This window comes from Chrysochloris asiatica, unplaced genomic scaffold (assembly GCF_000296735.1).
Source record: "Chrysochloris asiatica unplaced genomic scaffold, ChrAsi1.0 scaffold00003, whole genome shotgun sequence".
Taxonomy (NCBI): Eukaryota; Metazoa; Chordata; class Mammalia; order Afrosoricida; family Chrysochloridae; genus Chrysochloris; species Chrysochloris asiatica.
Genome location: NW_006408521.1, coordinates 30603654 through 30620952, shown reverse-complemented (window position 1 = coordinate 30620952; position 17299 = coordinate 30603654). Strand labels below are relative to the sequence as shown.

At 38.7% G+C, this 17299-nt stretch overlaps 1 protein-coding gene across 1 annotated transcript in view; it reads left to right on the top strand.

Moving 5' to 3' along the window:
- The window catches only part of PCGF6 (polycomb group ring finger 6), a 63990-nt gene extending 51038 nt beyond the window's left edge, over positions 1-12952 (top strand). Inside the window, exon 10 of the mRNA XM_006831476.1 lies at positions 12896-12952. Coding sequence (XP_006831539.1) covers positions 12896-12952 — 57 coding nt within the window. The remainder of the gene's footprint in view (positions 1-12895) is intronic.
- The last annotated feature ends 4347 nt before the right edge of the window (positions 12953-17299 follow it).

Genomic DNA, 17299 nt, shown 5'->3' with positions numbered 1-17299 from the left:
GGTTCCAACTCATAGCGACCCTGTATAGGGTTTCCGAGGGTGTAAATCTTTACGGGAGTAGAAAGCCTCATCTTTCTCCCGCGGTGCAGCTGGTAGTTTTGAACCGCTGACCTTAAGGTTCACAGCCCAATTCGTAACCACTACGCTACCAGAGCTCCTTGTAGGTAACTTTTAGTTTTTCCTGAGCTGCTTTCAGAATGCTTTCCCTGCCTTTGATGTTGGAAAGTTTGATTATGATATGTCTTACTTATTTTCTTTCAGAATCTATCCTGTTTGGAGTTCATTAAGCTTCTAGTATGCTTATCTTCTTGTCTTTCATGATCTTAGAGAACTTTTCTTCCAACTGTTCTTCAACAGTTTTCTCTGTGATTTCTATTGTCGCTTCCTGTCTGGAATTCCAGTTGCTCATAGGTTGTTCCTCTTCATGGTGTCCCACATAACTCTGCATCTTGGTTATTTGTTTGAGCCAGGCTCTATAGCTTCTTCATGTGAGCTTAAACTTGTCTGTTGTCTCCGGGGTTGTCTTATATGTAAAAACAAACAGTGCAGTTGTTGGGCCCAGAGGGGAGAAATCTCTAATGGGCTCCTGCAACTCAGAAAGCTCATGAGGTAGTTATGGAAGAGATGTGACAGCAGACTTCTGGTTCTAGATAGAGTTCCAGTTGGCCTCAGTGTGATCTGTGTTCAGGGCATTCACTCCAGAAGTCTTTTGTGAGGCCCTTGATGGAGCTGATTTCAGTTTCTGTTAGGACCACAGGGAAGCTGGGGACAAAGTGGCTGGTTAAATGCTGGCCTGGTGGCTCTGCGGGTTTTGTAGGTCTGGAGTTGAGTCCACCTGAATCCGGACACCAGAGTGGAACACCAAAGCAGTGCAGCCAGCCCCCGCGTCATGCCAAAGTGGCTCCTATGCACACATTTCTGAACTCCCAGAGAGCAGGGTCTTTGCCTTGGGGTGGATGAAGGTGGGAGCTGGCCACACTTGTGGTCACCAGGGGAGTGTGGGGGAAAAGAAGAAATAGGACCTTTTAATCATCTGTGTGAATCTGCTCTTCCAGGCCTCCCTCTACTGCCAAAGCTGCTCACAAGGTGGTCATGCCATATCTGACCATTGTTGTTCACCAGTCTAGTCACCCATCTCTCTAACCTTTCTTCTGAAGTTCAGCTTGCTAGACTTTTCATCTGTGTCTGTTTTATTTTTTCTCTTGTATCTTTGTTGTAGATGGTCCATGTAGTGCATCTGCCTAGTGTTTCCACAATCTTAAAATTGTCTGTGGAAAAAGCTGGTGTGGCTCTGTGAGTTAATGCACTAACTGGACTACAAAGTCGGTTTGAATGACAAGATCGGCAGTTCAAGCTTACCAGCTGTTCTTCAGAAACCCTGTACAGGGTTGCTATGGGTCGGAACTGACTCAATGGCACTTAACAGCAAAGACTAGGCTTGCAATAGGAGTGTAGTCGAGTGCTTTTTTTCAGGTGATTATGTAATTACTTACATGTTTTTGGAAAACAGCACTTTACCAATAGTCTACATTTTTCAAGATTCTTCATAAAATAAATAAGAAGTGTTTCCTATCTAATTAAAAGAAGTAAAAACAAAATTGTTCCTGAAATTTTTATAAGGTCAAATTTCAGAAAACTTATACAATGTTGGTTGTCTTTTTTTTTTTTTTTTACATATGAGAGATTTCATCTATTGTGCAAAAAGAGGGTCATCTGATTCTCTAGAAGATCCTGGGCCCCAGTTCTAGCTCCTGGTTCTCAGAGATTAAGAATGCTTTAGAGACCTGTGAACTTGGTCACTGAAAGGGTTATAGAGGTTCTCTCTTTTTTTTTTTTTTAAAGTTTTTATTGTGAATTATGTGTTAGTTTACATGGGTGAACATTATCTTTACATTCATCCTATCGTACTTTGTTTCATTGCAATGATCACAATTCCCTGCATATATCATCAAATACCCAACGGGTATACCCCACACTTCTGCCCCCTGACCGCCATCCCACAACCCCTCTTTCTCCCTGAGTCCAGAGTTCTCAGCCACTCCTCTGTCCACGTCATTGCCTCTCCCTAGTGTCACTGTCTTTCTGGACACAGTCTCACACTTCGCTTTTCTACCATGATGGTTCCAGGTATCTCCACTCCTGGACTGCAAAATCAGCCACTCCCCTCCTTTTGTTACCAAACGTTTACATTTACCTTTCCAACACTCACTGTCAGACCTGATAGCAATCATTCCCTATTGAACCACAGGAGTCCTTTCCCTCTCACCTTTTATCAACCCCATCCAGACAGGTTGGAAACAATTCAGTGGAGGTTCTACCTTTCTCTGTATCCTCTGAAGCTAGGTTCCCTATTGAAAGCTTGTAAGCCACTCACTTCTTGCCTTTGTAGTCCCCCCATCTTGGGTAGCCATTGTCTAATTTCCCCCTCCCTGTCAACCCTGTGTACCAAGGGGATGGGAATGATCCTCACTGTAGAGATTTGTCTGCTCCTTTGTCATACTGCATCCACAAGCATAGGTCAAGATCATTCACTTATAGTGGGTTACTCCTTGTTTTTTTTTCGTATAGATGTTCCCTTTTATAAAGTAAGCTTTGTTTTAAAAGTGTAAGAAACTGAGACTAAAATGTCAAATGGGATAGGTAGAAAATATTACCTTAATTCAAGAAATATTTGCATAGCTTTACTCTAGATCTTCTTCCAGCACTGTATCTGACAATGTTCTGCTGCGATTCATAAGGTTTTCAGTGGGTAACAATTCAGAAGTAGTCTGTCTGGTCTTCTTCTACTGTGTCTTAATCTGGAAACCTGTCCACCATAGGTGATCTTGCTGATGTTTCAAATACCGATGGCATAACTTCTAGCATCACAGCAACATGCAAATCACCACAGTGTAACAAACTGAAAAACATGCAGTCAGGATGTATTGATAATTACTGATGATTGGAATGTGAAGATTGGAAACAGAGGAAGGATCAGTAGTTGCAAAATATGACCTTGATGATAATAAATGATGCTGAAGATCACATGATAGAATTTTGTAACACCAATGACTTAATAATTTCAAATACCCACAAATAAAAGGCAGGTGGAATACACAGGAATCAAATTAACTAAATCTGTGGAGAGAGACTGTGAAAAAGCTCCTTATCATCAGCCAAGATAAGACCAGTAGCCAACTGTGGAACAATCTATCAATTGCTCATTTTCAAGTTCAGGCTGAAATTGAAGAAAATTAAAACAAGTTCTCTAGAGCCAAACCATGACCTTGAACATATCCCACCTGAGTTTAGAGATCATTGCAAGAACAGATTTGAAGTATTAGATACTAATGACCGAAGACCAAAAAAAGCTGTTGAGATGACACCAAGAACATCATACAAGAAGAAAGTAAAAGTCATTTAAAAGATAGGAAAGAAAGAAAAAAACAAGCTGAATGTCATAAAAGACTCTAAAATTTGCTCCCCAGCATAGCGAATGGAAGAGATGAGGAAATCAAAGAAGTGAACAGAGAATTTCAAAGGACAGCTCAAGAAGACAAAATCAAGTATAATGAAATGTGCAACAACCTGGAATTAGAAAACTAAAAAGGAAAAACATGCTCAGCATTTCTCAAGCTGAAAGAACTGAAAAAAATATTTCAAGCCTCAAATTCATGGTCTGGTGCTATAGGATAAGCACTGGGCTTGCTAACCACAAGGTCAGCTGTTCAAACCCACTAGTCACTCCTTGGAAACCCTATACAGAGTCACTGTGAATTGGAACAGACTTGGCACCACTTAACAGCAGCAACAGACATGGTCAAAATAGTGAATGGTGCAGAAAGTATCAAAAGAAGATGGAAGGAGGAAAATTGGCAAGATGACAGACTATGCAGGACACTCTACAATGAAGATAACCAAATGAAACAGATATAAATAATAGTACTGAATCTCTGAGCTTCAGATGAAGGGATAGAGAAGTGGATTGAATGTTTAATAGGAGAGAGAGCTGAGCAGACACAACAAAAATTGGAGAGACTGGTGATACAATCCAGTGACCATACAGCAGCAGCCTGCTTGAGTTTTTGTGAGTGACTTCAGAGACAAGAAAACATTGCAGACACATACCTGTGGCTCTCAGAGATGAAGATTTAAGTTTTTTCTTGTTCCCCATACTCCCCTGGGTATGCCAGAGAGGTATGCCCCCCTGGGAAGCTCCTGCTCTCCTGGTGGTCAGAGCTATCTAGAGGTGAGCACTGTGGTTATGGACCCTATTAAAGAAGAAAAAAGCTATCCACATTGACTCCATTTGGGTTGGCCCTGCTCCTGAGGTGCAGAGTCACCCCTGGCCAGCCCTGGACAAGCCCTCACTAGAAGAAGCAGCTGACCTGTGGGAAAGAAAGAAAGAAAAAAAGTGCTGACAGTCCAGCCACCATGTGGTCATCTTGGATTTTTCACAGGTTATTTATATGGCAAGAGAGTAGGTGGTGCAGAGGTATACCACTTATTGGTGGACACAAAGGGGCAATTTTTTTTTCTGTTTCTTTTTATCTTGTACCCCCACATGACATTGGTGGCCAGAGGTATGACCTGTCTCCATCCACATACATGGAAGCCCCTACTCTCTGGGCTATTGAAGTCATATCAAAGTATGTGGAGAGCTAGCCACACCAACTCCAACACCTGAAGGTCAGGTGTTGGCTGTTTCTGACCTGCATAGCCAGTTCTGGTCAGCCCTGAACTATTGGGACCTTTCACCCTTTGCTCCCCTATGGAATGGAAATAACCCCAGGTGCTTTGGGGTCTGAATGAATGATTTCTGATTCAGGTCCACAGAACAGATAACATCTAGCCTTACAGGAACTCCATCTGGGGTTGAGTGTTACAATCTCATCCCTTAACCACCTATAATGTGAGAGGTGGCTGGCAGGAGACCCCAGAAATCTCTCCTCTCTGGGTCTGGCACATGTCCAGTTTTTTTTCATTGTTTTTGTTTCCTTATTCTTTCTCCCTTGCCTTTGTCTCTTTTGTTTTCTCTATCCTTTTTCAATTTTTTTTCCTGTTTCTTTTTCCCAACCATTGCAGCCCTTTTTTTCTTATTTTTTTTAAATCCCTCTTTATTTAATATTTTTCAAATTTGTAATTTTTCAGCTACTCTAGTTTTTCCCCCTTTTACTCATTCCTAATTCTGTTTCTTTTTCTTTTCTCTTATTTTCTCCATTATTTTCTTTTCCTCTCCCTCTGTTTTTGCTCTCTCTCTCTTTTTTCATTTTTATTCTTTTGCTAGCTGTTGCCTGCTCTTTTCTTTAATGTTGTTTATTGGTTTGTGTTTGTTTTCCTTCTCTCTTGTGTGTTTTCTTTTCTTGATTCATCTGACAGGAAGACAGCAACTAGTCACAGCCCATTCACAACCATACCCTCTATATCATTGGGCAAGAGCCAAAACCAGCTGCTACACACTGGATCAACAGCAACCACCACCACCAGCCAAATCCATCCTAAAATGAATTTCTTGAACAGAGAATGATGCACAAGCTCATCTTCTGTTCACATGCACCAGAAGGCAGTTGATGAGAGTTTAAGAATACACTAATATATAATCATCAATGTAAGACAAATACAACAACATCCCAATGTCTCAAAACAGCAGACAATTTCTGTTTACACAAAGAAACAAGATACAGTGGCTCAAACAGGTGACCAAGAGGCAGAGCTAGGAAACGTCTTTGAGGAAAAAGTCATTGGAAAAGAATTTAAGAGAATATTTAGGTATATCTAAGGAGTTGACAGAAAACTAAAGAAAAAATAGGAAAACCTTATAGAAACAATCAAACAAAATAGATAATGAACTGGAGACAATACAAAACCTACAAATAGAAGTCTATAAGATGAATACTCAGATTTCAGAAATAGACAATACATTGAAAGGATAAAGGAGTAGATTTGAACCAATGGAAGCCTATATTATTGAGCTTAAGATAAATCTCTGAATAGTAGGGAGCTAGAAGAACAATCAGAAAAAAAGAATGAAAAAATCTGAAGAAACCCTAAGATTCATGTGGGACAACATGAAGAAAAGTAACTTACAGGTGATTGAAATTCCATAACAGGTAGAGACAAAGAAAAGCACAGAAAAGATAGAGAACTGTTGGAAGAAAAGTTTTCTAATATCATGAAAGACAAGAAGATAAGCATTCAAGAAGGTGAACGAACCACAAAAGAAAATCACCAAGACATCACATAATCAAACTCTACAAAATCAAAGACAAGAATCCAGAAAGTAGCTCCTACAAAGGAGAACCAATAAGATTAAGCTCTGATTTCTCATAGAAACCATGCAAGCAAGAAGGTAATGGGGAGAAATATACAAAACTCTGAAAGAAAAAAAATTGCCAACCAGAACTATATACCCAGCAAAATTGTCCCTCAAATATGAGGGCTAAACTAGAACATTTCCATGTAAACAGAAATTAAAGGAATTTAATTTTACGAAAAATGCTAAAGGGAGTCCTTTGGACTGAAAACCAACAGTAGTAGACAGCAACTGGAGATTGACATACACCAGAATTCAATCCAGATATGTTTTTGTTGTTAGGTGCCATCGAGTCAGTACTGACTCATAGCAACCTTATGCACAGCAGAACAAAACACTGCCCGGTCCTGAGCCAACCTCACTATTGTTGCCACGCTTGAGCCCATTGATGCTGCCACTTTGCCAATCCATCTCGCTGAGGGTCTTCCTCGTTTTCTCTTACCCTCCACCCTACCAAACATGATAATCCTTTTCCAGTGACTGGTCCCTCCTGACAATATGTCCGAAGTATGAGAGATGAAGTTTGGCCATCCTGGCCTCCAAGGAGCACTGTGGCTGCACTTCTTCTAACACATATCTGTTGCTTCTTTTGGCAGCCCATGGCACTTTCAATATTCTCCTCCAACACCATAACTCAAAAGCATCAATTCTTCTACGGTCTTCCTTACTCACTGTCCAGCTTTTGCATGCATATGAGGTTATTGAAAATACCATGGCTTGGGTCAGGTGCACTTTAGTCTTCATGCTGACGTCTTTGCTCTTTAACACTCTAAAAGGGTCTTGTGCAGAATATTTGCCTAATGCAATACGTCGTTTGATTTCTTGACTGCTGCTTCCATGAGTGTTGATAGTTGATCAAGAAGAATGAAGTCCTTGACAAGTTCAATCTTTTCTCCATTGATGAGAATGTTGTTTATTGGTCCAGTGGTGAGGATTTTTGTTTTCTTTACATTGAGATGTAATCCATACCGAAGGCTGTGCTCTTTGATCTTCCTTAGTAAAACATGGCATCAGGATTGGAGGAAGACTCATTAAACAACCTGCGTTATTTAGATGATACAACCTTGCTTGCTGAAAGTGAAGGAGACTTAAAATATTTACTGATGAAGATCAAAGGGCACAACCTTTGATATAATCCAGATATAGAAGTATTCAATGTAAAACAAATCTATAAAACTGAAAATAAGGAATCAAGGATATCAATGTATAATGAAGACAACAACAAAGTAAAAGGAGGGAAAAGTGTAGTTACAGAACTTAGAAATGGTGAGGAAGTCAAGTAGATTTTAAGATAAAACAGACTGTTTTAAGCTGGGGAAGAAGTTAATAAATTACAGAGAAACCTCCAAGAAGATTAATACACCTTCACATCAAATCAAGAAAAGGGAAAACCATGAAGATTTTGTAAACATTAAAACAACAGCAGTGAAGAAATTGACCCAAAAAAATGCACAAACAAAATGAGTTCAGTGCAGAAAATTATGTGGGACAAAGAAAACAGCAGCAACACAAAAACACACAGCAAAATGACTGCAATCAATTCATACCTATCTATAATTACAGTAAACCTCAATGGATTAAATGCACCAGTCAAGAGACAAAGAGTAGCAGAATGGATGAGTAAACAGGATCCATCAGTATTCTGTCTACAAAAGACACACCTTATACACAAAGACAAAAAATAGATTAAAAATTAAAGGATGTGAAAAATATATCAAGCTATTGGCAATCAAAAATGAATAGGAGTGGCAATATTAATTTCTGATAAAATAGGCTTTTAGACAAAAACCAGCATAAGAGACAAAAAGGGATGTTATCTCATGATTAAAGGGTCAATTGAACAAGAGGACATAACTATAATAAATATCTATGTTCCCAGTGAAAGAGACTCAAAATGCATAAATCAAACTGTAATACAATTAAAGAAATAAACAACGCTAAAATAATAGGAGATTTTAATATACCACTTTACAGCCTAAATGCCCATTAATGGAAGGGTGGATGAACAAACTTTGGTACGTACACACAATGTAAAACTGCAATGTTGAAGAATAATGATTAATCTGTCAAACACCTCATAACATGGATGAACCTGGAGGATATCATGCTGAGTAAAATAAGTAATTCACAAAAGGACAAATATGAAACCACAATTGTAAAAACCAAGAAAAGGTTTCATACTAAAAGAAACATTCTTTGATGGTTACCAGGGGTGGGAGGGAAGGGTGAGTAATTCACTGACTAGAGGGCAGACACCTGTTAACTCAGATGACGGAAGGCTATATACAAAGAAGAGGGAGATTGGCTAAAGAACGATGAAGATAGGGGAAGACACAGGGAGGTATGCAGGAGCTAAAGGGGATATGTTGTTGTTAAGTGCCATCAAGTCGATTCTGACTCATAGCGACCCTGTATAGGGTTTCTGAGGAGCAGCTGGTAAGCTTGAACTACGGACCTTGCAGTTCAGACAGCTTTGCAGTCTGGCGCATTAATCCACAGCACCACACCAGGACTCCAAAAGGGATATAAATAGTAATATATATACAACGTTGGAACAACAGTGTTATATCTCACAAAAATAAAAGAGTTTGAGGATATCTACACTGGTAATCACAGGGAGAGGGAGCAGGACAACTGTTGTTGCATGAAGGGATTGCATTCATTGAGATGAAACAAAGTATGATTTGTTTAATGTATCCTGATGATCTTGGCTGTCAACCTTCACTGTTTCTCTATAAAAGCTTTTTTTGTTTCATGTTTTGTTTTGTTTTAAAAAGATGGAAGGAATACTCAGAGTCACTGTACCAAAAAGAAGGGGCAATGTTCAGCCATTTCAAGAGGTAGCATATGATCAATAAATGATAGTATTGAAGGAAGAAGTCCAAACTGTACTTAAGACATTGATGAAAACCAAGGCCCCAGGATTTGACTGAATACAAGTTGATGCAGCAATGGAGGCACTCTCTCTATGCCTAGAAATTTGGGAGACAGCTACCTGGCTAACCAATTGGAAGAGGTCCTGTTTGTGTCCATTCCAAAGAAAGGTGACCCAGTGGGGTACAGAAATCATTGAATAATATTATTAATGTTGTTGAGTACCTTCAAGTTAGTCCTGATTTATAACAACCCTGTATAGATAGGGTTTTTGAGGCTGTACATCTTTGCAGGAACAGAAAAACTTCATCTGTCTCCCACAAAAAAACTGGTGGGCTTGAACCACCAACTTTGTGCTTCACAATCTAGTGTTTATCATACAGAAGATAATTTTTAAATGTCTGTAGCAGCACATTGGCAGGGAACTGCTAGAAACTCAAACTGGATTCAGAAGAGCTTGTGGAACTAGAAATATCATTACTGATAACAGATGAATCTTGGTTGAAAGCAGAGAATACCAGAAAGATGTTTGCTTATGCTTTATTGGCTATGCAACGGCTTTTGATTGTGGATTATGACAAGCTATGGATAACATTGAGAAGAATGGGTATTCCAGAATACTTAATTGTACTTATGAGGGACCTGTACCTAGACTAAGGGGCAGTTGTTCAAACAGAACAAGGGAATAGCGAATGATTTAACATCAGGAAAGTTGTGCACAGGGTTGTATCCTTTCATCATACATATTCAGTCTATTTGCTAAGTAAATAATGCGAGAAGCTGGAGTATATGAAGAAAAATGTGGCAACAGGAGTGAAGGAAGACTCATTAACAGCCTGCAATATGCAGGTGATACAGCCTTGCTTTCTGGAAATGAAGAGGATTTAAAATGCTTACTGATGAAAATCAAAGAGTAAAGCCTTCAGTATAGATTGTACCTCAATGTAAAGAAAACAAAAGTCCTCATAATTGGTCCAGTAAATAGTATAATGATAAATGGAGAAGAGATTGAAGTTGTCAGACTTTATTTTGCTTGAATCAACACTCATGGAAGTAGCAGTCAAAAAATCAAATTACTTATTGCATTAGTCAAAACTGTTGTAAAATACTTTTTTTAAGTGCTAAAGAGCAAAGATGTCATTTTGAAGACTAAGGTATGCCTCATCAAAGCCATGGTATTTTCAGTAACCTTATATGCATGTGAAAGTTGTACTGTGAATAAGGAAGACCATAGAAGAATTGATGCATTTGAGTTATGGTTTTGGAGAAGAATATGAAAAGTACCATGGATTTGCCAGAAGAATAAACAAATTTGTCTTGTAAGAGTTAGTAGCCAGAATGCTCTTTAGAAGCTAGGATCACGAGACTTCATCTCTTATACATTGGACATGTTATCAGGAGGGACCAGTCCTTGGAGAAGGACATCATGCTTGGTAAAGTAAGTGATCGGTAAAAAAGAGGAAGACCCTTAATGGAATAGATTGACATTTTGGCTGTAACAATGGACTCAAACAAAGATTGTGAGATGGCGCAGCACTGAGCAGTGTTTTGTTCAGTTATGTATGGGGAGCATGGAGACTCTGTAGAATGAACACTAGACTGTATACCACAGGACCACTAGCTGCTCTATAGGAGACATATGAGGCTTTCTGCTCCCGCAAAGATGTACAGCCTTAGAAACCCTATGCAGGGTTGCTCTGAGTCAGAACTGACTGGACAGCACTTAACAACATATGAGGTCACTATGAGATGGATCCAACTTGATAGCACCTAACAAATACTCTAGACAGATGCAGAGCTGAGCACATCTTAGAGCTCAAATAGCCCATATGCAAACAAAACCCTCGTGACTTGCAGCTCAGCCTAAAACATTTTAAAATAAGAGAATATGAAAGCTTATTGACAGATGGACAACGTATATTGAAAAGCAAGGAGATTGTGTTGAAAAACAATGTAATTGCCTTTTCTAAAAGTTGATTAAAATAAATTCTACAGCCATAGAGTGGATAATTTTTGACTTCACACATGTGCACTGTGTATGTGTGGGCGTGTGCACACTCACACGTGTGCATGTTCATGCCTAGTGGCACAGTGATTTATATTGGGCTACTAATTGAATGGTTGGCGGTCCAAACCCACCAGTGGCTCCATAGGAAAAACAGCCTCAGAAACCTTGAGGAGCCATTTTACCCTGCCCTGTAGGGTCACTACGAGTCAGAATCTACTCAACAGCAGTGGAGTGTGGAGTGGGTGATGCAGACACACAAATCATTTATATAAAGCAAATATAGACATCTAGATATAACTTTGCATTGTAAGTGATCGTTCCATTTGATTAAATGTGATCTTGTATATGCTTTGAGGTAGTTCTGAGATTGAACAGCTTGTAAGCTGTACGTTCAGTTTTGAATGTGTGCATGTCAATATACTGTTTGGAAATGATTTTCATTTCTGAAGCATAGTTATAAAAATTAACACTATAAAATTTCATTTGTATGGTTTAAAAATGTTAGTGGGATATTTTTATTTGCATTATAATCACAACCATTTAATTAGGTCAGTTAGTCTAGAACAGATCTGATGTTTCCTGGGCCAAATGTATTATAGGATTGTGCTTTACTTGGCTTATTCTTTGCTTCAAATATTTTTTCAGTTCTTTTAGATAAGTGTCTGCTCTTCAGTTCACCCTAGTCACCAGCATTCCCTGTTAGTTCACACACCTAACTTATATATTCAGTTAAGTTACTGTCTTGGTCCTGTAAGCATTTGAATTTGTGAACTGTTTCTTGGAATTCTGGCAAATTTTCACTGGAGTTGCCAGGAACAGAAGCCAGATTGTTTTAAGTTAAGTATTGAATGAAGAAGTGGAACCATGGAAAAGCTTAATAAACAAGGAAAACTAAGGAGTAACAGCCTGAGCTAATTTGAAAATGCCAGGTTCCCCTCTGTACTTCTCAAGTCAAGATCATTGTTAGGGCAGACTTTCTCAGTGAGTCCTTATTAGCTAGTTTTCAAGTACATAGGAGATTAGAAATAATACCTTGAAGAAGTAGATTGTGTCCAAATGCAACCTTGGTAAGAACACAGAGAATCAAGCCATGGTATCAAGAGAGAAGACAGAAAGCCACACAAAGCAGATTTAAGGGTTTTGAAATACACAGCATCTAGAGTCATTTCATATAGTTGTTCCACACCTGCAAGGACACTACTGTTGCTATTCATAATGATGACTTTGAGTCATCAAGGAAAGGTTAAATTGTATTGAACTGTTGCTAAAGAGAAAAGGAAATGTGTGATATTTGCATATTTATTATTCAATTAAACATGCAACAGTTTCAAAGTTTCATCACTTCTAGCAGTAGTAAGCTGCATTTACATGGAAGTGGACATTTCATTTATTAACAGACACATGTTTTATAATAGTTGAGTCTTCATTAGGGGAGTCCAGTGCCTCAGTAGTTAGTCTGTGGAGAAGAGAATGTGTCTCTTTTTAGGGAATTATTTAATAAGTAATCTTGACCAACTGTGGTAGTTTCAGAATTGGCTCCTGAGAATAAAGGATACATTGACACGGAAAGTGTTTAGTGATGAGGTAAGTAAATGAACTAGTCTATTTGTGTCAGATCTTTTATTCTCTTTAAATAAAATTGCACTTCGGTGCTAAGTTATGAAAAAGTAACTTAAGCATTTACATAACTGATTTTCAAAAAATTTCTTTTTCTTTTTCAGGATGGTTTACTTGTCCTTCATTATGGTCTTGTGGTTTCTCCTCTGAAAATAACTTGAAGATTCTAGAAGTCATATGAGGAGAGAAACAAAGTAAGGAGGCTTTTGCAGGACTGCATCTCACCAAAGATTTCTATGAAACATGTAATTGCTACCAGTGTGTGCTATTTGAGTTATAATTTATCTCTTTTTAGCACCAAGAACCATTGCATTTATAAGTACAATTTAGAATGATGGAATGCTCTATTTTACTAGAGACTCTATATTAAAAGCATTCCTAGCTCAGGGGAAATTTCTAAAACAATGAATTAAAAAATTCCTTTGATTTAAAATGCTTTGACATTAATTTTGCTTCCATATATCTGAAGCAAATCGGTTAACTGTTCTTCATTGAGCCATATCCCTTTCATGTTGGTGGCTGGGATTCTTAAAGGAATGGGTCAGTCATCCTTTTGGAAAAGAAGGATGCTTGTGAACTGAAGATACAAAATCAGTCTTTGTTTAATTCTAGAGTGTGCTCTCAGACAAAGACCAAAACTTGGCCATGTTTACATATTGCCATAATATTTCCAACTTTTTGTGTGTGTGTAATATTATCAACACTACTAAATGAATGTTGCTCAATTCTAAAATGAATGAATTAGCATTTTTCTGTGTGAATAGACTGTCTCCTATCAAGTTTATGGACCATGTCATAAATCTTCAGTATAAAACTTCTTTAATAAAGTCTATGGCAAAGTGACTCTGCTATAATATGTTAATTTGGCTGTCATTTATTTTGCATATGTAACATGGTTGTTGGGCCCTTGTAATAGCACAGCTTCTGAAAGTAATAAAAAAAAAAGTTAAGTGAATTTGGTTTGTAGAATATGTACTCATTCATTCATGTTTCCTCATTAAGTCAGTTTAACATTCTTTTTCTCATTATTTTTTTTCAGTGGTGTTTATGAGCCCACTCACTGCCATGCACACACTTTAGTTTGAAATATTATTTTTTCCTAAATGTGATTCTTTCTAAAAAATATTTTGTAGACCCTGTTTCACATAAAAATTTCAAACTGTATAGAAATGACTATGAAATTACACAAAGATTGGCAGCTGTTTTATTTTTAAATTTTTTGTTAATTATGTATAAATCTCTTCCAACATTTAAATAAAAACTTATTTTAACCTACTTGAAATGTTAGTGGTTACTATGGACTTTGTAAGAAATACCCAAAGTCCTCTAGAGACAGTGTTATGCCCAGAATTTGGGGTCCCCAAAGACCACCAAGGAGCAGACACCGATGCAAGTGCACAAGGGTTGTTTATTCAAGCTCGGGCCCGGACTTCACCTCATCCGACGCAGCGGATTAGGGATAGAGCCCCGAACCCTTTGTCTGTGGGGTTTTTATAGAGTTTTCAAACTAGCTCGGGTTTCTCAGCTTTACAGTTTTTGGATTGGTTAACAATTGGCAAACTATGAGATGTTACAGTTTAATTGGTCAGGACTGGTGGTCTTTGTTCTTAGGCTAGGGCAAAGGAAAACATCTGGCATCTGGCTGCTTGGCTATGTATACATATATCATTTTCTTGGAGCTAGAGGACATGCTAAAGCTTATATACAAAATGGATTCTTCTCTTTGGTCCTACAACAGCTTGTCTGTAGGACTTCCGACTGAAGTGGCAGCTTAGTCAGGCACACTTCACCATCCCTCCAAAGCAGAGAAATGAGAGCAGATCTAGAAGGCAATCCTGGAACCCTGTGCATCAAGTGAAAGGACAAAGAATGAGACCAAACACTGAATAGAAGAAGAAACTGACTAGAAATAGTAAACTAGAACAGATGAACAGAGAGGCCCTGTCAGTAGGCCCAGCATAGTGTGATCATCTTGAGACAAACAGGGCAACAATCCTAGATGAAGAGCATAGAAGCAACTTCACAGAATGCCCAACGAGCATATAGTAATTTTACTTTTTTCCCAAGCTGCTTTCAGCATTCCTTCCTTTTCTTTGGTTTTGGAAAGTTTGATTATGATTTATCTTAGTGATTTTCTTTTGGAGTCTGTCTTGTGTGGGTTAGTTCAGCTTCTTGTCTTTCATGCTGTTAGAGAAATTTTCTTCCAAGATTCTTTGAAATTTTTTTTGTACTTTTTTTTTTTTTTTTGTCCCTTCCTATTCTAGAATTCCATTCATATGTAAGTTATTCCACTTGATAGTGTCCCATATAAATCTTAGGCTTTCTTTGGATTTTTTATTCTTTTTTTTCTGATTGTTCCTCTAGCAGATGAGTATTGAGAGATTTGTCCTCAAGTTCACTAGTTCTGTCTTCCATTGTTTCAATTCTACTTCTTTTCCCTTTCAATGTATTATCTATTTCTAAAATCTTACCATTGATCTAGATTTCTTTTTGCTATTTTTGTATGGTTTTTACATTTTTATTTATTTTGTTAATTTGTTCTGCAGTGTTTTCCTAAATTCTTCTAAAATTTTTCTGTATTTTCCTTGATTTCATTTTCAGCTTTCTCAATCCATTGAAAGTGTATAAATATCATTATTTTAGGCCTTTATCAGTTCTTATGTCATTTCTTCCTCAAAAGGGTCTTCTGACACTATTTTGGTCACTTACTTGAATCACTCTGTCTTGTTTCTTCATGAATTGAAATTGTTTTCACTGAGTCATTGTGGCATTGTATTTGTATTTAATTGATGATTGTATGTTAGTGTGGTCTTAGGCAATCACCACCTGCCCCCTGGCGATGTGATAGAAAACTTTGTGTGCATAGTTGAGGGTGGATTTGGCTGGTTTGGGCAGCTGGCTATCAGTGGGTAGTGGCCGCAACATGTGGGCATGGCTGCTATCTCTTGTTGGGTGGGACATAAGGAAAAAGATACCTGGGAGAAGGAAAAAAAGGCAGTATCAAGACAAAATAATTTTTATAACAAAAGGAAAATAGAAGAGAAAAAAAGGCCAATGAAAGAAAAATGCAGTAAGTAAAACTTTGTTGTTGTTACTAAGTGCTGTCAAGTTGGTTCCAACTCATAGTGATGCTGTATAGGGTTTCCAAGGAGCGACTAGTGAGTTTGAACCACCAATCTTGTGTTTCAAACCAGGGCTTTTATCTTACAATGCCACACCAGGATTCCAAGTAAAATTAGGCAAAGGGAAAAGAAAATATAAGGGAAGGGAAAAACAAGAGAAGCAGAAGAAAATAGAAGGAATAAAAGAGGAAAGAAAGAAAACAGACAAAGTTAAGAAGGGATGGGAAGGTGGATGGAATGGAAAAGGAACCACAGGGAGGAAGTGGGATAGCTGTTATTGCAGGAGGGGTTTGCAATCATTGAGATGAAACAAAGTGTGATTTGTTGAATATAAAACCATCATTTTGTATGTAAAATCACTTAATTCACAGTAAAAACTTAAAAAAAAAAAAAAAAGGGCAGGATTCAGAGGAAAAATTTGAGTTAGGGCATTCGGTATCAACGAACTCTGCTAGCCAAGGGGCTCACAGAATAGGGAAAGGAAGAGCAAGGGGGTAGGACACCCTGTCCTAGATGATGTTCCTGCCAGCATAGATGTCTGGGTTAGAGCATCTGATCTAGAAGTAGGTCTTAGAAATGGCTGACATCAGGGTACTTGTTCCCAAGAAGAACTCTCTTGGACCCAGAGAGCAGCTGGGGGCAGGCCAGTTAGTTATGGAAGGAGTTCTTGGCCTCCCAGAGGTGGCCAGTACTTGGCACTGTACATTTTGATGGTCTGATGAGGTGACTGACGTTAAGGCACCCAATTCATGAGGGTGCAGCTCTGACCTCAGACAGAGCCGGGCTTTACAGGGTGGCATGTGTTACCAATCACTGGGTAGGTAAGGGTGGAGGCTGACCCTATTTCTGGTCATCAGGATGGTGTGGGGAGGATTCTACCTTTCTTGTCACCAGCCACCAGTGTGTATGTGTGTGTTGGCAGGCCACTGTCTCAAATGCCACCTGCAAAAGTTCAGGATGGCTTTGTCATGTCAGGGCAGCTGACAGTTCACCCATCTGTCTCCTCTTCACTTTTATTCAGCTTCTTCTAGTCAGTATTCAATCCACACGCCTATCCTTTTCTCTGAAGTTTAGGGATCCAGGATTATCATTTGTAGCTGTTTTATTTGGTCTCTTGTATCTGTTGTAGAAGGTCTGTTTAGCATGTCTTCCTAATCTGCTGTTTTGCTCTGTACACTTCGGAAGGCAGTGTTTCCATCTCTCTAACCCTGTTGTTGTTATGTGCCGCGGAGTCGGTTCTGACTCATAGCGACCCTGCACAGGGTTTCCGAGACTGTTAATCTTTACAGGAGCAGAATGCCTCATCTTTCTCCCACGGAGCAGCTGGTAGTTTCGAACTGCTGACCTTGTGGTTCGCAGACCAATTCGTAACCACTACACTACCAG